Below are 27,016 nucleotides of genomic sequence, written 5' to 3'. Positions count from 1 at the left end.
GCGTGACCCTGCTGATTGCGTGCCTCTGTACCCCGACCGTTGTTCATACAATCAACCACTGATTTGACTGGTTTGACTGGCCAAGATTCAGTTATTTACTGGTCGTCCTGATAGAGCTGGAACATTATTACAAACTGCATGCAACAAACCATTCGCGCTCTGACACATTTGATAACGCCTCCCTGTTCTACATCATTATTTTACTGTCCTGAGATTTAACATGAACTTCATATAGAACGTTTTTCGTTAAATTATGTCAATGTGACCAGACATTTTGCCATTACCCTAGATGCTTTTTGTGGATCTGACCTTTTACCAGCCTTGACTTGTTAAATAAATGAAACAAAATCTAAAAAGGGTTACGTTAATTATAGAGTATGAAAAGCTGGTGTGTACGCTTCAGTTGGGGACAGACAGGTGAGATGTGATAGGTGTATGTTGGCGCTGTTCACGCAGACATTCGACAGCCGGTATTAAACTGCTGGTTTACAAGAAATAAAGGGATTAAGTTTTAGGCAAAGCATTCACTTCGAATATCCTAACGATAACATACTAAACAATACAGACTGTTCACGTAATAATGGAACACACGATCAGGTTATTCATAATATGTATGAACCAGAGGGCTTCTGATGAAAAAAGAAACAGTAACTCAGTGGTGTTGGTGGTTGTCACGGACGCGATTCTGTCTAGCGACTGTGCTATGTATAGGATTAATAAAGCAGCGTGCATGCATTCAATTCAACGTGGCTTTCATTTGCTTTCTTGTCGAGTTCCCCCCTTTATTTCGCAGTTACAAGTGGCATGGGTTTTGTAGGAATATTCAATTGCTTTCGGTGTCAAATATATTTGAAGTAATATTTATGCAAATCTCAACATGCAGAGACAGGGATACTATTCCAGCCCAGCTTGTGGTATATACGTTTTGTGAGTGCACTGACGACTTAAAAACTAATTGGCATTGCACGCTGAACTGAAACTGCTTCCCGCTGAGACCGAGAGTTTTCAGGGCATCTGTGAAGGAATGCCATTATTTACTGCCAGAATCCAGGTAATGAGACGCTCCCTACCTGTTATTACCATTCACAGACAGGTGTATATTATAATACGCTGGCCTCCCAATTTACTGTTAACACGTCTGGGGTGTCGCAGGGACCCCCGAATCACGACCGCGCTGCACGGCGCCGGAGGTTGTGTGGGGCGACTGAGGTAGCTGCAGATTAGCGTTCGGGGGGCCTGGGGAGGGGCGTTATAGCTGGAATTGAGATCAGGTCGTGGGAACACTTGCTGCGGGGGGACTTTCTACCTGTGACACAATGACACGTTTATAGTTGTAACTCAACCGCACGAACTCCAGTCAGCGAGATCTTTGAAATAGTATGCAGGGACATTTTGAGTAGCAAGTGGCGATTCGATTGAAAGGTAGACCCTTTAACAAGAAAAAAATCACACGAGTATTTTCCCTGTGTTCTGTATATCCTATTCCCTACACGCAGACAATGATATAAAAGACTGGTTCGACTACAGCTGATGAGGACAGTCACCTTGCTCCTCTTTTGTCGGGACGTTTGACTTGAGGCTACATTGGGTAGTTTAGACGCGCATCCCGTTGTGAGGATTTTACAATCAAGGGATGCCCGAATCCAAGATCCTTTTATCTCCATCAATGTAATTGACTTTTCACACAGATGGCGTCAATACAAATTGAGCGTACTTGTACAAATGAGTGTACTTGACCATTGAGAATTGAATGTTCAGGGTAATTCTGAAAATTAATGTAGTTGGATGTATGCATGGCGATTTATTGCCGGTTTGAATACCATAAAACTGGTATGCCCAAAAACACTTTCACACCACTGTGCCCCATTGCTGTTGAGAACATATGGGAAACTGCGGTTTGTCTATTGATGTTGGAATATATTAATTCTGTATCAATCGGTTCAGTCACATAAAAGTATCAAATGTATATTTGACTATGGTGTTCTATTGAACCTCCATGGGTTAGCCTGCTTTTAGAGTCAGTTTCCCATCTCTTTACATCCTATTTATAAATATATCGGTAAATACGGGGCCGAAATATATTGAATAGAACTACCACATACATGTATATAATGTACTGGCGGCTTTTATATGATTTACCACGGCAAACCTCAAGGTGTTTTCTGTAAAGAACATCAACAAAACGGGACAGCGCGATGCAGAAGGTGGCTGCTGACTCACTGTTATGAGCAAACATACGTCGGGCATGTTTAACAAACAAATTAACTAGGACAGATTGTTTTTGTAACCTTAGACACTGTACTATGATGGCTATAGCCAGTCACCAAAACACACCAAACAATGCATTGTGTACTTGGGTCATCGTCTGGGTGGCAAGCAGAATTTGACGACTTAAAGTCCCAGTTCCATACACAAAATACAATCTCATGTGATTAACACGGGAAAAAACGTTAGAAATGGACACTGCAGTTATCTGAAGTATTCATATTAACGGAGAACTAGCAATCTTTTAACACTGCTTATGTCTTGGCAAGAATTAGACTAAAATAGTACAACAATTTTTATTCTAAAGGTTATTAGAAAGCCTTTCATGCTTGCTGATAGTCACAGTATCAAGTACAGAACCACACACGTATGATGAGTGAACAGCGCCTTTTGAGGAACTTGTATGAGTTTGTGTATGAGCAGGAGCGTGTCCGAGGGATGGTTGTCAAACACTTTCATAGTTATAGACTATATTACTGTTGTTATTTCTTATCTTCTCAAAATTTTATCTTTCTTCACGTATATTATACTTGCAAATACATCGAAGTTTAATTAAAACAATTAATCATTGTGGAAAAGGTTCAAGGTTCTAATGTCCTTGATTATCCAGCGTATTATATCTCCATCTAATTATGTTAAATACCCAGGACCCGTTCGCCATCATAGTTTCGTTTCGAGTCCGATTCGAGAGACACGATGCTATAAATAGCCATCCAATCAAATGTCACCTTTGAGCGAAAAACATGTTGTGTGAAGTTGGAGATGAGAGATAGCGATATTGACGTCAACATCATTAAAGTCAGATCTTAGTTCTCGCTACCGCTAAAGTTAATAAGTTCAATAAGATTGCATTGACGTTAATGCTAAAACGATGCTAAAGTGTGCTGAATTGGTCCAGAGTATTCCAGGTCATGACGGAATGGCTGTAGGATTCATTGGGGATTCAAGGATGGAAAATGGAAAAACGTCCCCATTAAGAATATCTCATTGTTGTAACATAACTCCCTGTTGTGTTGACTCCTGATAGTTCCCTGGGCTTCGGCCGTGCCCCCAGTAAAACATATGTTACATGTGGTGTGTCAGCGGGCAGGTGACTTCGAAATGTGACTGATACAGTGATAGGATGAGATAGCAATGTTACTGTTAACCTTCTAGCACCTCGCAAAGCAACTTGGGTTGTATACTCCCCAGAGAGCTAAGAATGATGCTACTACTATTACTACTGCTACTTCTACTACTACTACTACTACTGGAACAGACATGTATGTTTATTAAGACTCAGTGTATGTTCACACAGTCTCATCACAATACAGGGGGCATACATGCAAATTTAACCAACCCCAGACACGATGTCACGTCACCCGGAGGTTTAAATGCGCTCACATGATAAATATACAGGCATATGTATATAGACCCACATATAAATCTGTATACATATACATGTATGTAAAAGACATACACAATTTCGGTATCAGACAAATTATATTGGTTATAAACACTTCACAGACATTGTTACGTTGGTCGATTTTAACCTTATGTCACAAGAACATCAGATAATACATACTTAACTCATTCATAAATATATACATTAAATGTTTAAATGAATTCCAAAAAAAAACAAATATAAATGTTCATACATATACATAATCTCAAGCCTTCATGAATCACACTTATGTTCAGGCCTATCTAAATGTCCAGGTCAGATTCCGTCCCTTCCCGTACATGTGACAACACGTTCTGTATGGACAGACCCGTGAAGATCCGGGTTAGTATGTCTTCAGCTAACCCAGGAAGCGTCTATGCATGTCGAAAAAGGCGACTGACGGGATCGGGTGGTCAGGCTTGCTGACTTGGTTGATGCTTATCATCGTATCCCAATTGCGTAGATCGATGTTCATGATGTTAGTCACTGGATTGTCTGGTCCAGAATAGATTATTTAGCAACCGCCGTCGTGTAGCTGGAATATTGCTGTGTGCTTCGTTAAACAACCCGAATTTGTCTTTTTAGACCAGTCCAGGGTACAAGACTAGTGTAAATCATATTTCAGAGTTTGTAGCTAATCCTGCTTGAACGAGACACACAAATGCTTACTATGATTATATGTATACTATTTTCTGTCAGTTTTATTTAGTTTTAATTGTAGCAAAATTGAAACAATGAGAATTGGTACTGAATAAAAGCCCTTAAACGCCACAAGTCAAGGACTGCCATCATTGTTTTTTTTCTTGTCCTCAGCACAATGTAGTATTCTTTGGCCAGCAGAAGAGTGAATGTCGGAGACTGCTGTCTGTGTACTCGACGGAAGAGAAGACCCCCCCCCCCCCCCCATCCCATCCCATCCCATCCTATAATTGTCATAAGAGCCGTCTGAAGAGGCTTGGGCTGTCTGGCTTGTGACTTGGTTAATCACATGACGTCGTAACCCGATGCTCATGCTTTCAAGGACTTGCTTGTGTGTTCCAGACCCGATAATATACAGGCTGTCGTGAAACACCTGGTCTATTACCGGCTGCGGTGTCAAACATTCACTCACCATAATTCGCAACGGTATACATGTATGATATCGCACTCTTACAGATCATTGTAAAATTGTTTATAGGTAGGTGATATGAAAGCGCCGACATGTTCTGTTAATGTCAAAGATCGTTTCCAAAAGCAGCTTCCCCTGAGTCAAATAACACGTGTGAGTCTTATAACCTTTAGAGGATTGTAACACAGACACAAACGATTGACCATTTCTGCTGTGATGCATAAAACGGGTATCTGCATCCGGAACCTCCAGCCATTGAAGTACTGCGCGTCTGCCCTCTCATAGGAAACGCCGTCGTCTCGCAGCCGGTGCCCGCGGCTGCGCAGTGGAAGTACACATGAAGCGGAAGGAGTGGACAGTCGGACCGGACGTTCCTCTGTGATCTTCAAGATAACGCCAGGGGGAGCGGCTGAATGTTCGATGGGAACTGACCAAAGACCTTTAGATGTTCGTCCATTGAAGCTTTGATTTTTTAAGATTGATCTAATTCCACTGGACGAATGTTTTAGCCATTCAACACACTTGTATTTTAAATTATTGCGTATCGAAGTGTAAATTAAATTAGTACAACAGCAAATATAGTCCCATTTGGGTTTGAAGGTGTATCGGTAGCATTTAACGTGCAGGATATAGATTTGTAATCTTAAGGTCACTAAAAATATCAAGGTGTGTGTCATAAAAAATAATAGAGAGTGAGTTAGAATCGGCAATATTTCAGTCAAATAGCGACGAGGATGAAAAATAATAAACATGTTTTTGGGAGGGTCATGCGCTTGTATTTTTTAGGGAGGGTCATGAAGAGATGTACACGGACATGTGGGTGAGGAGGGGCGGGGGTGTCATCCAAACATATGACAAGCATTCGGGGAGGGTAATAATACATGGCCGGTTCCTAAAAATGCAACGGACTTGGGAGTACTCATTATCAACCGTTAGCTGTTGTTATAGATCTTTGAAAGTTAAGGGTGCGTTAGGGTTAATTAGCGTGTCATCTTAATGCCGAAATACATCCCAAAGTGGTGTAGTACTGATACGTCCCAAATACTACTTTTGGTAAAACACACGAGCTATCTTTGGATACTAGTATGTCTACTGAAGCGTATGGCCAAGCCACAGGGTGGGATCTCCCTATTTAACAAGAGAGGCCATATTGCAATCCAGTGTCACCTGGGTCTCAAGAGGACATGTACGATATACTCAGTTTATGGAACACGCGAGCCGTAATCTATCTCCAGTTTAATTGGTCAGTTAAGTCTGACCTTGTTTCTAACTGGTTGGACCTGTTCTACGCGTTCTCTCAGTGTCCCTCGTATTTTTATCACGGGTTCATCTCAATCTTGGCCTTAAACCCTAGCAATTTCAATCTTCAAGGAGCGTCCTGTCGCCGTCCCGTAAAAAGTAAAGGGGGCGTGCAATTACCTCGGCACGTGTCACTCTGGGCCGGACGGTGACCACAACGCTGCTCAACACAATTTACTATGTGTGGCGCCATCTACACGGAGGTCACGGGGTCGCGAGGGTCAGGTACACAGCACGTTCTGACGGTGAGTTTGAAGTGCTGCGCGTTACGTCAGGTTCGCGTCCTACGGTCGACGGCCTAAATCCTAGGGAAGTGTCGCTTTATTGTGTGAGCCTCCGCCGCAACATGAGACGTACGGAGGACAACGTCAAATTCAAGTAGATACTGGTCGCAGGAATTTTTATCAAGCGGCGTCAATCTTTGATGAACGCGATACAGCTTCTGTCTCGATTCTTGTGAAAAGTATCATGAGACAGAAATATTTGACTTTGTAGTGTTTAGTATGACCGTGCCATGTGATCTTAATTGTTTGTTTGTTTGTTGTTTAACGCCGCACTCAGACATATTCCAGCTCAACATCAACCAAGTCAGCGAGCCTGACCACCCGATCCCCTTAGTTGCCTTTTACGACAAGCATAGTGGCTTTTACAGCATGTCTTAATTGACATCTGCATGAATTAAGAGTCATTTTAAGGGGCCATTTGAGATCTAATTAAACAGTGCCAGCGGTATTGCTACCTGGGGAACCCTTTTACCCCCCAACACATAATAACATTGTTTGGTGAAGATATAATTATTTACAGGCCATCGCATCCTCGATGATACAGTGTCTTATATATCTCGGTTCTATAGTAACATCCATTTGCCATCGTATTTTCGTGTTCAGCCTGACAATTGCAAGGGTGAGTGGTCGAGTTAGTGAGTGAGTAAGTTCGGATTTAACGCCGCTCTGAACAGTGTCTGTTATATTACGGGGTGACATGCAGCTTCGTTTGAGGGAAGAGGGGTTGGGTTGGTGGGTGGGGTGAGGGGGTTGGGGGCAACTGACGTTGGTCGTAGATGTTTGACTCTTCGGTTAGTTGGTTAGTGCAGGGAGACCACGGATAATAATCGGGGCAGGATTCTAACCCTCAGCCAGCGGATCCTGGCAGCTAAGGGGGGGGGGCAACGCTGCACTGCGAGATTTTCCACTAGGCACACAGAAGTGGTAACCATTAAACACAGTGGGTGATAGAAGGTGTACTGCGGCTCGCTATGGGACACGCGTCAGTGAACTAGTTATATTGTTAAAGATATATACTTGTCATGCTGCTCAGTCGAGAAATGAAATTCACTTTTTAAACCATTCATTGCATGAAATGTCTTCAGCTAATGTGTGTCGGCAATCCTGAATAAGAGATATAGGTTTGTATGCCCTGTCAAACTATATACTCACAGTCTTTTATTGATTGACCTGTCTTGACATTTAAATTGAAATTTCATGTCATATACAGACACGTTTGAATAAAGCTCTCGTGACTCCATAGAAATATGTATAATTTGCGCGTGCGGCGCATGCGTTTGTGGGTTGTTTTGCAGTTGTGACGAAAGTTCACGGAGTGTGGCGGGCATGCAGGACAGGGCGTAAGAAGACTACGCCCTCCTCTACAAAGATGCTCGAGTAAATGCATGTGTATTTTGTCAATCCAATAAATGTTAAGTCACTCAGTATTAAACAGGTTACATCATTCCATGAAGATAGGGGTCTGATTTACTGTCATACAAGTGTACGATGCATGACGTGTTTAGAATTAGAGGTTTGGAGTTTGAATAAGATCGCTGAATCATGTTCTACTATACGCGTAAATTGTAAAGCTTTGATGCTCGTATGCAGTTACGTTTGATTACTCGAGATATAAACTGGTCTGATCTTCACTGAGGTGGTACAAGTATGATGAATGTGTAATGGGTCTATTGTTAATGTCCGCCATAGATGTTCCATCGTGGGGAATCCGGGTCAGATCAGGTCCCCAGTGACTCATGCTGGTCTCCCTGTGGGTATTCTTCCGGGTCAGAACAGGTCCCCAGTACCACATGCTAGTCTCCCTGTGGGGATTCAAGGTCAGAATAGGTCCCCAGTATCCATGCTTGTCTCCTTGTGGGGATTCCAGGTCGCAACAGGTCCCCAGTACCACATGCTAGTCTCCGTTTGGGGATTCCAGGTCGGAACAGGTCCCCAGTACCACATGCTTGTCTCCTTGTGGGGATTCCAGGTCGGAACAGGTCCCCAGTACCACATGCTTGTCTCCTTGTGGGGATTCCAGGTCGGAACAGGTCCCCAGTACCACATGCTTGTCTCCCTGTGGGGATTCAAGGTCGGAACAGGTCCCCAGTACCACATGCTAGTCTCCTTGTGGGGATTCCAGGTCGGAATAGGTCCCCAGTACTACATGCTAGTCTCCTTGTGGGGATTCCAGGTCGGAACAGGTCCCCAGTACCACATGCTAGTCTCCGTTTGGGGATTCCAGGTCGGAACAGGTCCCCAGTACCACATGCTTGTCTCCTTGTGGGGATTCCAGGTCGGAACAGGTCCCCAGTACCGCATGCTTGTCTCCTTGTGGGGATTCCAGGTCGCAACAGGTCCCCAGTACCACATGCTAGTCTCCGTTTGGGGATTCCAGGTCGGAACAGGTCCCCAGTACCACATGCTTGTCTCCTTGTGGGGATTCCAGGTCGGAAATGGTCCCCAGTACCACATGCTTGTCTCCTTGTGGGGATTCCAGGTCGGAACAGGTCCCCAGTACCACATGCTAGTCTCCGTTTGGGGATTCCAGGTCGGAACAGGTCCCCAGTACCACATGCTTGTCTCCTTGTGGGGATTCCAGGTCGGAACAGGTCCCCAGTACCACATGCTTGTCTCCTTGTGGGGATTCCAGGTCGGAACAGGTCCCCAGTACCACATGCTTGTCTCCTTGTGGGGATTCCAGGTCGGAACAGGTCCCCAGTACCACATGCTTGTCTCCCTGTGGGGATTCAAGGTCGGAATAGGTCCCCAGTACCACATGCTAGTCTCCTTGTGGGGATTCAAGGTCGGAATAGGTCCCCAGTACTACATGCTAGTCTCCTTGTGGGGATTCCAGGTCGGAACAGGTCCCCAGTACCACATGCTAGTCTCCGTTTGGGGATTCCAGGTCGGAACAGGTCCCCAGTACCACATGCTTGTCTCCTTGTGGGGATTCCAGGTCGGAACAGGTCCCCAGTACCACATGCTAGTCTCCTTGTGGGGATTCAAGGTCGGAACAGGTCCCCAGTACCACATGCTAGTCTCCTTGTGGGGATTCCAGGTCGGAAATGGTCCCCAGTATCCATGCTTGTCTCCCTGTGGGGATTCCAGGTCGGAAATGGTCCCCAGTATCCATGCTTGTCTCCCTGTGGGGATTCAAGGTCGGAACAGGTCCCCAGTGCCACATGCTTGTCTCCCTGTGGGGATTCAAGGTCAGAATAGGTCCCCAGTACCACATGCTTGTCTCCTTGTGGGGATTCAAGGTCAGAATAGGTCCCCAGTACCACATGCTTGTCTCCTTGTGGGGATTCAAGGTCGGAACAGGTCCCCAGTACCACATGCTTGTCTCCCTGTGGGGATTCAAGGTCAGAACAGGTCCCCAGTACCACATGCTTGTCTCCCTGTGGGGATTCAAGGTCGGAATAGGTCCCCAGTACCACATGCTTGTCTCCTTGTGGGGATTCAAGGTCGGAACAGGTCCCCAGTACCACATGCTTGTCTCCCTGTGGGGATTCAAGGTCAGAACAGGTCCCCAGTACCACATGCTTGTCTCCCTGTGGGGATTCAAGGTCGGAACAGGTCCCCAGTACCACATGCTTGTCTCCCTGTGGGGATTCAAGGTCAGAACAGGTCCCCAGTACCACATGCTTGTCTCCCTGTGGGGATTCAAGGTCAGAATAGGTCCCCAGTACCACATGCTTGTCTCCCTGTGGGGATTCAAGGTCAGAATAGGTCCCCAGTACCACATGCTTGTCTCCCTGTGGGGATTCCAGGTCGGAACAGGTCCCCAGTACCACATGCTTGTCTCCCTGTGGGGATTCCAGGTCAGAACAGGTCCCCAGTACACCATGCTTGTCTCCCTGTGGGGATTCTTCCGGGTCAGAACAGGTCAACAGTACACCATGCTTGTCTCCCTGTGCGATTCCGGGTCAGAACAGGTCCCCAGGGTCGACTATAGCTAATGAGGATCGGTTGGTTATTATGTGTGACATCTGTACTGCTTCCTGCATTTTTTACTTGATTTTTTGTATACAGGGAAAGCCATTAAAATAAGAGTTGTCTTGCTTACCAATCCCAATTTCCAGTCGAAATAAAAATATGTTAAACCATTTGTGCACGTGACACATAAATAAACATTTTATTACAGTAGTAGATTTCTGGAAAGTCAATATATGTACGGGTCATATTCACTTATACAAACACAGGTTATGTTGAGTGTTATGTATTGAAAAAAACGACGAAAAAAACCAACAAAAAAGTACAGATACAGCGCAGGAACAGATGAGTGTAACTATCAGAGTAAATTGTTGGGAAAAAGGAAGTATACACACAAAAGAAACAAACAAGAAATGGTTATATTTTGTTGACGTATTTAATACGGGTATCATAGGCGATATTACATGCATCATATCAATGATTATCTCACAACCAGTCTCGTGCACACAAAACGTCTCACAGGAACCCCCGGGGTCGCAAATCCACAGTATACGGTTATAAGCGGAGTGAAGCGTGAATGTACAAGTGTATTCTCTCTCTTGCCCGGCAGTTTGTATCAGTTAAGCTGTTATTTTACTACAACTGCTACCTATAGTCTATATAGTATATAAGACACACCTGAGTAATCAGCTCATTGAGGAAGTCCTGCGTCCCCAGGTATAGCGTGACGCCCAGTAACAACAAACAACCCATCCACAAGCCGGGCCCATTGTCAGAGGTGTCAAAAAGAAAGTGTAAGTAAATACAATGTAAACAAGAGTTTATTAGAGACATGAAGATCGCCCCACAACAATGGCTGGCCAGACCTTGTGATGCTTATAGAAACGCTTGGGTACTGAACACTGCAGCTGATTGTATTAAGGTAGACAAACAAAACTTAGAATAGATCAATACCTTGAGAAGACGTGTTTGTTTTATTTCACCAAAACCTAAATCTTACAGATGCTTCTAAGTCTCAGTTAAAACATGGCACAGGTATGAGTTTATTATCGGTCTAGCGTGACATGAAAGTAGTCCCGGTATGGATCAGCGACAAGTAGCGTAAGTAGTCGTAGCTTACTGAGTACTGATATGTTTAATTTGATTTTAGTTTAAACGCACAAAATGATTATTTGTAAACATGGAGTTTAAAAATCCTACTACGAGTTAGTTAAGTAGTTTTTTCTGCTCCAGGTATTAACATCGGAACTTAAAATTTGAGGTGACCAGGGACCGTATTTATCAAACAATTTAGTTCATTTCAAGTTCACGGGGATGATTAATCTTGGTCCACAGCAAGTGCAGAATAAGGAATGAGCGAAACGTATAGAAATCGTTACGAAGGTAGTGAAATGTGTTCGTATCAATGATAAACTGTTTATTTCAACACATGCATTTTGTTTACTTTACAACGCTTAATGTACTGGTATGGCGTTCGTGTGTCGAAAAGGCTAATTTGAGCGGTTTTCGGAACCGTTTTTCATTTGATAAACTGTTTATGTAACTTGAAGTTGGGGAAGCGCCACTACAATATCTCTACGGTTAAGTGTACTTGAGTGTTGACCACAGTTTTGACATATTTACCAATATACGAACACAATACATCACATCACATCAGTCTGTGATGATCAAACAGCGTTTGTTATCTTCATCAAATACACGAAGTCGCCATACAATGCACAGACCACTCTCAAGACTCTCCCCGCTCGCACGTAATCCCCAAGTTTGACAGCTTATGACAGGGCCGTGCAGGTAGAACCGTCGTTATCTACTGCAAACAGAGATGGTAGGAGAAATACTCACGTCGTTGTGTGACCAGCTTGAAGGGTCGTGAGGGAAGGGGTAGGTAGGGGTGGGGACACCACTGCTGTATCAGGCTGCAAGATACATAAACTACCGGGCAAAAGAAAGTACACTCTTGAAACCTTAATTTGGCCAAAATATTACAATCGCTATCAAAACATACTGAAACAGTTGACGAAACACTGTCAAAGCAAGGTCCAAAACACAACTATGATACTCGTATCAAATACATCACTATCGAATGGTCATTTCTTGTTGGTTTCCTTTTAGCCAGCATCAGACATGGGTGTATACTTTCTTTTGCCCGGCAGTTTATATATACTAGTAGTAGAACAGCCTACACCATACCCCGTGTCCCCAGTTACCATATCAGAAGTGACTTTCATGAGATATAAATGCCCTGGCTATATCTCACACTGTTGTCGCCCCACTGTATACTACGTACAGGGTAGATTGACCCATAAATCTCTACTAAGATACACTTCGGTCGATTTGGCTGAAAAAAAATCATGAACATGATGTCATTTGTGAATGTATATGTCCCTTTAAGGGGTAAAGGCTCGGGCAAATTGACAAGTTCCAGACAGTTTAATTCTTTTTCTTATAATAATAATAATAATAATAATAATAATAATAATAATAATAACTTAAAAACTGGATTTACAAAAAAATATATACAAACTTTAACAAAACGTTACTTGGCTGAAAACGAAATGGCACAACACCGCGAAGCGAATTCGCACTTTAAAAATATATGTCCGCTTAGAATCTGGCATAACTTGTGTTTCTGTGTATATCTACGTTGACCATACAGCAACTTTGATGGGTTAGGGTTTAAAAGTATACACCAGTTTGACGCGTTTAAATAAAGTAATATCGTAATCATTTTCATCTATTATAAATAAAAATGTATTCATGGAAGAAATATTTGAGGGCGTTTTGTTCTACAGGTCAATTGATTCCTCACGTCCTTAATAATGGCTTGCCCCTATAACATTATAACAGTTGCAGGTCGATGACCCGTCTCGTTGAATGACCAAAATAATAGGTTCGTCAAAGGTAACAAAAACAGAAACCTTTACGGCTATTTGGAAACGTCCTGCAGAGACAGTTATAAAACTAGAAACCTTTATGAAATCATTAACCGAGGTCGTTGAAGTCGGTAATTACTGTCAAATTAGAGTAATCGTTACTATGGTAACGTCATTAAACCACCCGAAATGGTCGTTTTCAGCCCAGCCTTTGTTATGGTGGAGTTAAAACACACGGACTCTGCTGTTTACTAAGGGTAGCGGGTCGCGTGATTGACATTTAAACGGTTTTGTGAATGAATGAATCGTTTGGAACTTTACAACCGACCAAACTGCTACTTTTCTTTATTTTTGTATTCTATAAGCGTAATCAGTCTTTACTCGTAATATTTGTGTAGGAACCATGTACGGGAGATGTAAGGTTGTAAACCTATAGCCGCTCAGCTAGGGCTGCATTTAATGACGGATAATCCCAGTGTCAATATTTACTTTACTGACTATAAGGGAGAAAGTTTGTAGGACTTATCCAGCTGTACGTTTTGAAGTTTACCGCTTTTAGTTCTAACGTAAACAGAAAACAAATGGTGCATACAGTTTTTCAATCGATTTATCTTCGGTCTAAACCACACATCAACATTACCGTTCGAGGTGGTTACCCAGCTCGGGTAATTGTGCATTAGGTCAAGGCGATGTGGATTCAACTTTGAATTATGATATTTTTAAATATTTTTTATGCATGCTTAATGAACGCTTCACTTTGAATGTCACGCTGCCAAAGAACGACCTGCGTAATGTTTTGTACTCTGGCAATGACACAGTGACATACACATTTTTAAAATATTTATTTAACAAAGCTTTTCTTGCGATTATTAAACGTTTTCGATAAGCAATTTATATACACATAATGCTGTGCGGTTATAAAAGCATGGCAAACAGAAAGCGGACATCTGTCCATATGTTAGGTAATGCGACTGTCCCATCGAGTTACAAATTATCATTCTGCTAAACTGGTTTCTGTGTTATCTACAAGTAGTTAAAATTTAAAATATAATTTTGCTTTTACTTATTGTCTTTCAATTAATCCACTGTTACTAACCTTTGAAAAAATCATTTTTAATGGAATTCCATTTTGAAATTTAAAAAAATTATTTATGTTTTAAGAATTCATAGTAGATGGTTTATATACAGGGATCGATGGAAAGTTTAAGTGAATGAACCCATTTTACAATTAAATCGATCTTTTGTAAAAGCACTTAAAGTATCGTTAAGCCTAACGATTCTCTGTTACAACTAACAGCAAGGGGATTGTTGTATTTCCAAGCCAGGCCTGCCATCAAAACCTATAAAGCATCAATCAAAGCGTCCACTGGGGTATACGAGAGGAAATGCGTTTCCTGTGGCCGGTTAAAGCTGTGTGCCCGTCACGCAAATGTCGGTATAGTAGTGTGTGCTCCGTCAATGGAGGCGCACCTTGGCCTAATCACCGCCGCCACCTGATAACGGGATCTCCCGCTCAGGTGAGAGTATCAAAGTGACACTTCTACAGCTGTTTTGATATGGTGCGTTTGGATAAAATACAGTTAGCAAAAACATCTGTGATGTGCATATAGGATGTTCGCAAATGCATCCCAGCGCAAACTGAAGCTTTAGGGCGCACTAAGTTGCCAAACAACACACAATACCTTTCTACTACGTCACGTATTGTTCCCCACCGTGAGTCATGTAGGAATCCTTCCGCGCTCATTTGCATAGCCCCTGATGGCGCTAGTAGGGCTTGTTGATTAGCGGACGACATCAAACAGCCACAACAAGTGGGAAACTTCGGCAACTTTCGCGAGAGTGGATATTACTGTGTTTTGTGTTTCGTGGAAAAATTGGGTAAGTTGTGTTTTTGTTATTTAAGTGTATTTCATAAGCGCTACCTGCACGTGGGAAGCGGTGTTTTGCATGGGACGTAAGGAGAGCCGACGATGGACGTAGTGCGATGCCAGGTAGTCGGAACGCCCTCCCAGGTGAATTACAACGACTGGCGTTCGAATCGCTTATCAACTACGGTATTTCTGCAAAATTTTATATTTCAATGTATTTGAAAGTTTAGGGGGGACAACGTGTTTCTCAAGTGTGTTATGTTTACGGGTCATTGTTTACGTATAGTATTCAGGACCGGGACTACCTTTAGCCCGTGAAGCCAGGTAGGCAGATCCAGGTAGATGCCAGATCCCTATAGTCCGTATCGCAAAACCTGAACACACTACTGTACAATATTTTGTTTTGAAATGCTGCTTTTCAGTGATGTATTGACTTAATTAGGCTTTGCATCGAATGTTTTTATGCTATAATCTTATACCATTGAACGCGCTCACTCGGATCGGAAAGTGAAGCTTGCAGTGCAGAATAATAGGCCTATTTGTTTAGAAGGAATACACAACTTCTACTACGCGTCTTTTGCGATTGTACTATTTTTCCATCAAACAATTTTGTGAACATTTACTTTGATTTTGTTTATATGCATATTATTTAAAAGAAAAAAACTTGCTGGTTAGTATATCTGTATTTTTTAGTAACATTTGTTTACTCATTGTGTTGTTGACTCTGAATAAAAGCAGGGGACTATACTTTCTTTTTCAGTTAAAACAACTTTTTGTAAGCTAGTGATGCTAGTAAAAGTCATCTCAAAATCGGATATCGTGTACCTTGCAGTAAAAAGTTCCATGACTAGTTCATCATTTTAGGACAGAATCAGCAAATATTACGAAATCAGGATCGATGGGTAATTCTTCTAAAAAATGAAACTATTCATGCAATTAGGAACATCATAAAAGTAACTGTACATGTTGTATTTCAGTATATTTTATTTTGGTTTAGTTAGATATTTTTTATGTTCAATTTGGGACAAAGATTAAAACATCTGCCGTGTCAAGCATGTTAACTTACATTCTAGATTCATAATTTTGAATGTACTCACATTTATCATTCAGTGTCACAATTAACTTCCATCTCGTTTCTTACATCTTTCAAAGGTTATATAACTTATAAAACCACCTACTTACGTTATAGTACCCTTTATAGTACTGTCTTAACCCTGTGATATCAACAGTGTGATATGGAATTACTTCCTTAAGTTGATAAATCCAGGTACAACCTGTCAAAAAGTTGCCCCCTTGTGCATGTTGTGAAGACAGCCCGATAACAAGTCTTTGCAAGGCATTTAGAAGTGATACACACACGGAAGAGAATTTATGGATGACAACTTCTTTATTATGATGAACACGTTTTGGAGTATATTACTTACTCCTTCGTCAGGTTATAAATGCTATGAAGCAGAGAACATCCGTATGTACCTGGAAGAACAACAAATGTAAAAAGATAACAAAGGTGTAAACTTAACGGGGGAGGGGGGTCAACAGATAATTGGTGCTGATAGGTGATTAGCAATGGGCAAAAGGAAGCCTGATTACAGGTAAATAATGAAGGATGAATGTGACTTCCCCATGGGATTCCCACCTACATATCCTCATCAGCCATTCTGCTCATCAACTCTCACAAATCCCAAAGAGAGGAACATACACCCAGGTGTTTAGTCTCACCGGACTGCTACCCAAGTGCAAAGGGACATCACGATCTGGTTAATTAGACGGATGTATGGTATAGCTACCCAGTCAGCTGGATAGTGTGTGTAACAGTGGCAAGTTAGGGCATGTGCTGTATAACTCATAACACCTCTCTATTGTATTGCATTGTAACACATTGGGGAACATTGTTGAAACATTTCTTTACCAAAACTGCATTGCAAATTAGACAAGGATTATTGATCTGTGGGAGACTTGGCCCCTTGTATTCATCTGATGGTAATTTATGTAAATAGAGGAGACAGGTTTTTGTTAGTTTTTTGTTTCTTTTGACAGCTTTTTGATATTTCCTTCATCTTAATGTAAGAAATGTAAATTTTGGTACAACAGGTGGTAGACAGCTTGAGATGTTTAATGATGCAACAAGTTCCCTTGATCATGATAGTTTGTTGATGTGTTAAAATTGTTTATAATGGTTTTAGAATGTGTATGGGTAGTACTCATGAACCAGTCTTGCTGTAGAATGTTTTTATGGAAAACACTATACTCAAAGTCAAACACAGAAATAAATGAAAAATAACATTGACAACAGATTCTACTTATGGCTGAGAAAAAGAGTACATGAATATCAGATACAAGGCTCTTCTATTGGAAGCTGCATATCAAATTTCATGTTAATTGTAGAAAAAAGTAAATTGTTGGAAATCATGGAAAATGGGAACGTTGACAAACGTCCTTATCAAGATGGAAATCCCATTTTGTGTGACTACTCTCCAGGGGGTATTACGTGCAGGTGTGCTAGTTGATAGGAGCAGTGAGATCTGCATTGGGTCCTATTTTGTGTCTCAAGTTTACTTCTGTTCTTTGCTGGAGAATTCAGTAAGAAATTGGCACGACCAAGACACACGTGATCGTAGGATTGGCCAACTCAAACTGTGGCTTTCGTGTTTGTCAGTCTAGAAGGCAGATTGTGTTCAAAAGATCATGTGCATGAGCAGGGTGGCTCATATTTTCATGCATAGAGTTCAAAGTAAACTTGTTGTATTTATTCATGATTTAAGTACGTAGTGTAGTTGTCTTGAGCAGGTTAGCAGAAATCATACATATTCCATCCCGATCTTGCTGTACAGAGGCATGGCTGGGGAATCCACTTCCAGCTTGGGATGCCAATTACAGAATATTTTACAGCTTGAATACACTCTGTTTATGAGTTACAAAACAGGACTTTTTGCCAAAATTCGTGCATTTCTTGATCTAAATTTTGCTATAAAGCCCTGTGTTATGCTGATGTTGCAGGATGACAGGTGTCAAGCAATTATAAAACCTATGTTTTGAAAGATGCAGAGTGTCTACAGTACATGGTTTTGATGATTGGTTCTTAATCAGTTCCACAGCTATCTACCCCTTACTCTTAATCAATATCAAACAAGCAGCGGTTAATGGTGTCTTTACAACAGTGATAAAACCATCGCATCTAAGATGCTTTGGTCAGTATAAACTGATGATGGAGAAGGGCGGCAGCTAATAGCCTTACTCTCCAAATTCTCAAAGGAATTAAACTATCCAAAACCGAAGAGATCTAAGAAATCAACCACAGCATGGGCATTGAATTACCTAATATTCTTGAGGGCCCCAAAGTTCTCTTTCAAAAGTTGATAAATACTGATGTTGAAGTTCTTGAGCTTTATTTTCGCATGTTTGCCAAATTATACAACTTTTAGTGTTCAGTTTTATGTTTGATCTGTCATGTGCTGTCATGAAATATTTGTGTATGTGCTGGAATAACCAAAAAAACAATGATTATGAAGAAATAAATATGTTTATGTTTTGAATCCTGATGTAAGGCCTTGTGTGTGACAAGCCCAGTGGTACAAACCTCTCACTGTCAGAGCTGTGATAATGAAAAGATTTATTACTACAAAACATAGCCAGGGTATGAAGAAATATTGTTTACACAAATGTGTGACTGATCTCACTATGTGCTTTTGTGTTGTACAAAAAGCTTGAAATACACTTGCGTGATCTGGCGATTGGGGTTGTTTGTAGATTTGGATATTTTGACATGAAGGGCCTCAGTATGTAAACAAAGCTACCTGACACGCACTAATGTGATATGGAATATAATTCTGCCCTGGTCCGACTTGGCCCCTTGCCCACACAATTGTCAACACAGGGTTCTCACATGTAGAACGTTTGACCAGTGTCACTCCAAAGGGGATTGTCAGTAGCCAGAGCTTAGCATGTTTGTAACAGCCCAAACACAAACCCAATACAAGATAGCTAAATTGAAACTTTTTCTTCTGTGACATTGATAAGGCTAGATCTTGTCAAGACATGCTATCCTCTCTTATCGTTGAAGATTTATGGATTGTATACCCTCTTACGTGGTGATTTCAGGAGGATTAGGTAGTGCAGGCTTCTCGGACACACTCTAATAAGTGGGTTGAAAGGCAGCTAAGTATGATTACTATCAACCAGGGTCTCTGTAATATTACAAGCCTTGCAGCTGTAGAAGCTACAGTTTGTTTAGAACTAATTGTGCCCTAATGACATACACTTAATCAATTCCCATTGTCTTCTTCAAACAGCTTCTTGTTTGTTTTGCCTTTCATGACAACTATCATTCTATTCTCTAAACATGATTGATTGAAACAAAACCCTTTGATAATTCAACAGTACTTTTTGTAAAGTAATGTGAAATGTGAAAAACGGGATTGCATGAAAGCTATACCTGAAATTTTTTGCTTTTGTTTGTTCTTTTGATGAGAAAAGATATTTCTGTAGTTGAATGACAGTTGGTAGGTTAAATGTTTACATCATTCAGACGAACCTCTGCCCCTGTCCACCATCATGATTGAACAAACATTTTTTTAGGTTTTACAATGTATGGGGTCAAATTTAATGTTAATGCTGGCACATACAGTGAAACCATATTTGCCATGGGAGATTCACTAAAGATATATGAAAGATTTGGGTGTTCTTTAACAACTGTTTAACTTTTCTTGAGTAGTATATAAACACAAAAGAAATTAACATAGAAAAGTAACATATTTGTTGAACCACAATTTAGTCAATCCCGACATTTTCACCAGGAATGGCACCATCTGTATCATGATTTCATTGTATACCTAAGTAATGGGTATGTTCTGTCTATGAATCATGGCCCAGGTACGTGACGGCCGTCTTCACAATAAGGTCTTAAGAGTTGGTAGAGCGAGAAGCATCAGTCGGGGATGTAGCGTGTGCGTACTAGGCCTCCTATGTAGGCCAGAGCTGCTGCTTCACTTCTCCTGATCTCACTCTGTTGGGACATGATGATGCAGATTCTGTCAGACTATTACCTGATAATTCCAGTAATTTACATCATAACTACACAGGTGACACCTGTTGACGACCACGTTTACCTGGATAATGATACACAAAAGTGTGTATGGTGGATGATTTGAGTCCATTCTGTTGTTGTCCTAGACTTCAGGTAGGACGGTAACAGTAAACTTGCAAAGCTTAACTTAAGTATTTGAATTATGACTGCTTTTGAAAGTTGTCTGTCATCTTATATGACTAATAATTCAATATGAAACTTCTTTTTTTAAAGTAAACATGGGTATTATTTTTCATTGGGTACTTATGGGTACAAGGGTGAGTCATGATGTTTAGATTTATAACGTAAACAGTACACCTGTAAACATAGTAAATGGTCACCAGCTACTCGAGGTCTGCTGTACTCTACATGTGACTTTACCCCTTAATCTGTTAGGTCCAGGTAAATATTTCCTTTTTTATGCAAGACGTTAAACCACATATTTTGAATTTGTTGATGGAGATATCATCTCTGGAGAATAGTATGTAATTAATCACAATCTCAGGTGACCTGCACATCACCTGATCAATTGGCAGTAATGACAAGACCGCCAACTAATTAACGATGTGTCATACCTGTCAGGGAGGGTATGTTAGTCCAGTCTTAATCCCCTGGGAGGAATTTTCAGTGTAGGTAATTACAAACTGACTATTCAGGATAATTGTCATTCCAGCTTTTCCATTGGTCAAACTACCTGTGGCTGCCATTTTGTTAATCACCGTTATTGATTTAACATCAGTATAATACACATACACAAGATTCTTGTCATAGCTGGGATAATCTTGACATGCATCAACGTCCAACTGGAGAGTACTGATCAATAAATGAGCACTGTCTTTTTCATTCGTCTAATTATATGGTATGGAGCCATTTTCATTTTCGTTGCTCAACACTGATTTTAAATATATTTTGTTCCATTGATATGCCAAAGAAAAAGACAATAATCATAGTCGGTTTCGGAACAAGTTATTTGTATTCACAAGGGACGTGTGTGAATTGTCATTTCGAGAAAAGTATATAGTATGTATAGATTTAAGTATGTTGCGTACTATGACTAATATGACTGTTTATTCTTAGTGTGGTAATTCCAGTAGAGAGGAGATAAGAGGGACAAGGGCGGGACACATTTTTTTAAGTTATGAGTAATCAGAATTATCAGTTAATATACTAAACAAAAAAAATCTATGTCATACAATTGATAAGGTTTTCAAAATTTGAAGTCATAAGATGATGAAGGAACTTATCATTTGCTTATAAAACTGGTTCCATAGATAAATTGTTTATCTTGCATGCCTCATAGGCTTACATCATGTGTTGTCAGGTGATGGTTGTCAGCATGGAGTGCATCTGATAAGGGAGATAGCCTTGACAGCCAGTATCACACTACAGATCGATGCTATGGTGTATTTTATCAGCACTGATGATACGTTGCCATGGTTATTTGACTAATGCTTACATATACTGCTTATGTAATACTAATTGTGTGCCCTGACCAGACAAAATATATACCAGAGATCAGCCGTAAGGACAGGTTTGTTGGTTGAATTTGTGTGCTTTTTTATAGGTTTAGTGTGGCTTGCAAAACTGGATATTCAACAAATATGTTTGAATTGTTTGTATGGAGTAACAATGATAAGGACAGGAGTTTTACTTTAAAAAATTAATTTCTCTTTTCTCCGTCAGTTTCACATTGTGTGGAGTAAGTCAGGTTTCTGAAGAATATCTGAAGTTTTCTTTTCTAGCCGTGCTAGCAGTGTTAGATCTGTCCTATTATTTTGTAATGAGACACTTATGAAAGCCTTGCTGTTTATGGGATACTTTAGGTGACAAATCAGAGATGAAATTGGGAAAAATGTTTTTAGGGTTGAATACCGTGATACTCAATTGTTGACTGTTGGGTTGTAACTTGACGATTCTTTGTTCAGCGTGTATGATATAGTATGCAGTGTATATCATAGCCATGGGGAGTATTAAAGTGTATATCATAGCCACGGTGAGTGTGACAGTGCACCTTTGTACACTGGTCCCCATACCAACCCACGCTTGACATGTCTACGCTACACCAATCCCATCACGTCACTGTGTGTCACAGAGTTGTGGGTGGAGCCTTTCTATATGGCTTGACAAATATACCTGTGGAGGGCTTTAGAGAAGTGAAGTACATTGTGTGCAGATAGGTATTTTTTTATATACCTACATCTATGTTAGACCTGAACTATCAGCTGACTGTTTCTCAGGATTCCTGATCCGGGTCTTTTCAGCTAGTTTAGATGAGATTCAATTGAGAGGTTAGTTCGTACTTGGGCATTAAACTGTCATTGTGATATTTTTAGAACCATTTTGACAGGCACGCGTAGGGCGTCATGACCTTGGTGCATTCATTGTTGTATAGGAGCATGATGCACCTGTATCATGCCTGTATGGACAGAGAACGTCAACATGTCTGTATGACAGTGATGATGCATATTTCCCTTTCAAGGTGATAACTTGCTTGTGGAAGTTTGGGTGGTGATAATGACCTACTTGATTTGATCAGGTCTTGCTCCACTGGTTCTGCACCAGGTCAACAGTCATGCTTGAATGAACTTGAAAGGGACTTCAGGTGTATTCTTCCACCTGGCTAGCTCATGGTTGGCTGGGCAGTGTTTAGTCATGGCAGCTTGTCTTAAAGTTCTGTTTAAGAATGCTCGTGCCAACTGAAAGAAATGTTAAATAATTCTTCGCTAGGTACAAAGTATAAAAAATATATTGTCATTAGACCAATTATAAAATGGCTGAACACACACAGTATTCAGCATAAAAACTGATATTTCCAAGCTTTTATTGTTGGAAACAGGAATTGATAAATACGTTTAGCAATTCAAAGCTCTTATCCAGTAATGTTTAAGTTTGTACAAAAAGACAGACATTAATAATATTTTGTTGAAGTTGAGACTCAATGCTTCATATAGCATTCCTTGTATCATGGAAGAACATATGTTGCCATAGAAATATGTGTTTTTGTAAAATTGGAGAATGATCCTGCTGAGTAGTATAGAGATGGAAAGGAAAGATAAGAGTTAGAAGAAATAATGTAGCTGGTCATATGCAGGTGACAACATCACATGCTGAGCTCAGGTTCTGTGGCTATCAGAGCTCCCCTTGCTTTGCCCCATGCTTGAGATATCAGTTATGGGGACTGTTAGCGATACCTGCACATGGTTACCTGGATATTATCACACAATCTCTCACCTGGCCTGGCGTATTGTTGTCGTGCTAGTACAACCGTCTTCCTCGGATAGTATTGCATGGTGCCAACGCCATGAATAAATGAGCTATTGATTTATTGAGATTATTTTTGAGCATTTGGTTTGATAAAGTGTGATGGAAATAGAATGAGGTAGTTAAAGCAGGATAGAACATTTACTTTTGAAATAGGCTGGTCACTTAAAGGTATTGATTTTCTTCATATTTGTGTTTTGTTATAACCACACTAATTAATAAAAGATGTTTGTACATTTTCTATTGGTTTGATACTTTTTTCTTCTTTCCATGTTTTCAAGTTATGTTTTAAAATCTTGTTTTTCTCCTCTTTCAGATTGATATGGATTTGACGTAAGCACGCATCTTCTAATTCTATCCAAAATGACAACCATTGCTGATGACTTGGAGAGTTATCTCCCCGCCAACTGCCCGAACCCCTACTATGACACATGGGACAGACACAACAGCATTGCATTCTCCAAGACCAAGGGTTTGCGCAATGCACCTGGAGAAAACAACTGCTTTCTCAACAGTGCTGTGCAGGTGAGCTTCAGTATAATTTTCTCTGTTATCAATTGTTAGACAGCCAATGTCTCTTTCTGAAACCTAGCTTTAATGCATGTTATTTTTTTCAGTATTACTTTTAGTTTTCCTCAACTGATTCATATCATTATCCATTTTCAGTTCTATTAAAAATGGGATTTATGCTTACGAAATATATTTTGATATCTATGATATGATTACCTTAATGATGTTATTATTTGCATTTTGTTTGTTAATTAGTCAATGCACAAATTTTATCTCTGCTGAATGGAACCATTTTTCGCCTCAGAATTATGCTCTTGTAATGCTCCTAGCTGCTTGTATATGCAGTATCTCTCCTAGAGATTTGTTGGAACAGTCAGACAAACTCATGGCGGTGCAGTGGTGGTTGAGAACGTGGATGCCGCCGTGACCTAGCTTTTGTGAGGGCCAAAGTTAATATTTATCCAAGGGCTGACTCTGAACATCAGGATTTACACATTGACACAGTGGAGACCTGGATCAAGTCCGCAGACATCACAGACTTTTTCATAGCGACTTATTCTTTGTCCGAACCTCTGTGTTGCCAGAGCAGGTTATCACAGTTCTGTCATCACAGGGCTGCCTCTTCTGCGCCATCGCTACTTGGGTTATGTTAAGTTGGGATTTACATGTTTTATGAAAATTGTTCGCATCTGGACATGTGTAATTCTGTTTGAATAAGGGGTTCTTCCGTTCATTGGATAATATTTTTTATGTATGCCAATACAGAAATGTATTCCATTCCCGATTATCATTTGTATGTGTGTTTTCTATTTCCATACTCATTATTATGAAACATGGGACGACAGAGTTATGAAATGGTTTATGAAGTTGGTGTTAAGCAGTAATTCCTTAAATATCCTCAAATACTCGACATATACCGTTTCCTATTCTGCGTCTTATCACCACCACAGCATGGCTTTGTTTATCTGGGGCTGCATGATAAAGTTGGCACATACACACCTTAAGTCAAGCAGGCACTCATCTTGGCTCCATTGTTGTTCTGTGGTCAGAGACAATAGGTAATTAAATCCTTTGTTTAGAAGAGGAATTGGCCCTGGGCTCTTTCCAAATCCTGTCTGTGATAGTGGAAGTCTTCTGCAAGATAAGGCTCGCAATTACTGGCATGCCCTGTCGGAGGTAGCTGATACAAACTGGCCTAAGCCTATATATACTACTCAACTTTTGATAGGGACAGAGAAGGCAAAGGTACAGGTCCTTCACCATTGTCAAGCAAGTCCATTATATAATAATGAACAGTTGGTGTATCATGTAGTAATAGCTATATCCATATCAAATTTTGGAATATATTATTTGGTTGAATGATTTTTAGTGAAATAACACCTGTGCTGATTTGCCGTTAAAAATCAACTTTGTACTTGTAGACAGTTGTTATGGATTATTTTTATGAAATAAAAGATTGAATAAAAGTTCTTTAAAAAGTTCCAAAGTTTTTGGTGTAAAATGGGAATCCTTTGTAAAAATGTAATATTAATTTTAGACAATTAATTTTATCACACAATCATTGTAACCCTGGCCTCTGCTCTTTATTAGAAATGCCATGAGATAACAGTGATAACACCCTACTAGCCATATGACCCCATGTTATCTCCCTACAGAACCTAGGAGACCCAACTGTCTGTACACATTTCTAGTGGTAATTCTAGCCTTTATGTAAGATACATGCTCTGGTTGTAATGCTAATTCCCTCCTCAATGTGCTGCCACACTCTATAAAGCATTCACCTACATTGTCCCTGGCTCAGTGAGTCACCCACAAGTTGTGCTCCCCACTCCCCCAGGTCACTTTATGACCATCAGCTAAACCTTCAGAATCCATTTGTCACGGATTTGTAGCCCCATAAAGTAGAAATTGTACCTCCCTGAAGCATGTTGACAACATACCTACACTTCACCTACCTCCTGGAAAGATATTAACACCCAAATGGTCAGTCTTAAACATGCTAAATGGACTAATGGCCGTCCATTGGGCTGTATGTTTTATGAACATGGACCTACAGAGGGCCTGTATTTGGGTGACACCTCGATAAGGTATCACTCGAACGATACTGGAGAAACCTTACAACAATATGTCACTGTTTTTCCTTATACTTTCTTAAGATTTCTGTAATGCTAGCTATGGTTTCATGGTAGACTGAATTTAGAATGGTTTTTTTAATGTATTTACGAATGTATGACTTGCTTTCAGCAAATTATAAGTCCCACTTCTTATTCTAGTAAATAACATATAGTTGTGCTGAGGTAGTCTGAGTGATGCAGCATGTGCTTTCTTAAGATTGGTTGGTTGGTTGTTTAACGCCGCACTCAGCAATATTCCAGTTATATGACGGCGGTCTGTAAATAATCGAGTCTGGACCAGACAATCCAGTGATTGACTTAAGCGAGCCAGACCACCAAATCCCGTTAGTCGCCTTTTACGACAAGCATAGTCACCTTTTACGGCAAGCATGGGTTGCTGAAGACCTATTCTACCCTGGAATCTTCACGGGTCGCTTACTTAAGAGGAACATAGAGGGTTATGTACACACTTAACATCTTTATGATGAAAGGACACAGAAGGTTACCTGGTTTAATGAAGGTTGTTGCCATGACAACCGCAAAGTAAAACCATTATTCCAGTAAACCAGAAAACACAAATGAGATAAGCAGATACTGAATAAAGGCCGCATCTAAAATCTTTTCCAGAACCTCTTAATCAGATTTATTCAGATAAGAATCTTTTTGCTCAGATGATATACTATGGTGAGTGTAATTTACATTGATAGGAAATAAACGATTACAGCCTGACTATGGTTTTAGAAGATAACAGTTGCCATAAGCCGATTCATGCTAGAGAAGCAGTGTTTAGTATATCCACTTATGACTGACATATGAATAAGATACGACAACACCAGTCAGGAGCTCTGGCATCAGCATATTTTATTCATGTAAGTGTCTGTTGGCTTTAATATCAGGGCATTGGACCCGTGAATTATTCACACTAAACACCAAGGCAATAGCTCCCCTGTGATCTCCTCATTGTGCTTCTGTTTCTTAATGGCTCATCTACAGATTGGTGTTTCTACTAACAGATCACCTTACATGTACATGGG

At 40.6% G+C, this 27,016-nt stretch overlaps 1 protein-coding gene across 5 annotated transcripts in view; it reads left to right on the top strand.

Annotated features, from left to right (window-relative positions):
* Positions 1–10,963: 10,963 nt before the first annotated feature.
* Positions 10,964–27,016, top strand: part of LOC124141125 — a 43,418-nt gene continuing 27,365 nt past the window's right edge. For 3 of the 5 annotated variants that reach the window (XM_046509027.2, XM_046509023.2, XM_046509028.2), the window contains exons 1-2: positions 14,892–15,045; positions 23,675–23,883. In XM_046509027.2, coding sequence (XP_046364983.2) covers positions 23,722–23,883 — 162 coding nt within the window. In that variant the 5' untranslated portion in view covers positions 14,892–15,045; positions 23,675–23,721. Of the gene's footprint in view, positions 11,089–14,891; positions 15,046–15,202; positions 15,222–23,674; positions 23,884–27,016 lie in introns of those variants that run through there. The other 2 variants (XM_046509024.2, XM_048392261.1) reach the window with 2 other exon arrangements.

This window comes from Haliotis rufescens, unplaced genomic scaffold (assembly GCF_023055435.1).
Source record: "Haliotis rufescens isolate VD_foot unplaced genomic scaffold, xgHalRufe1.0.p SCAF_11, whole genome shotgun sequence".
Lineage (NCBI taxonomy): Eukaryota > Metazoa > Mollusca > Gastropoda > Lepetellida > Haliotidae > Haliotis > Haliotis rufescens.
The sequence above is the reverse complement of the archived record's forward strand: the minus strand, read 5'-3'. Positions and strand labels throughout refer to the sequence as shown.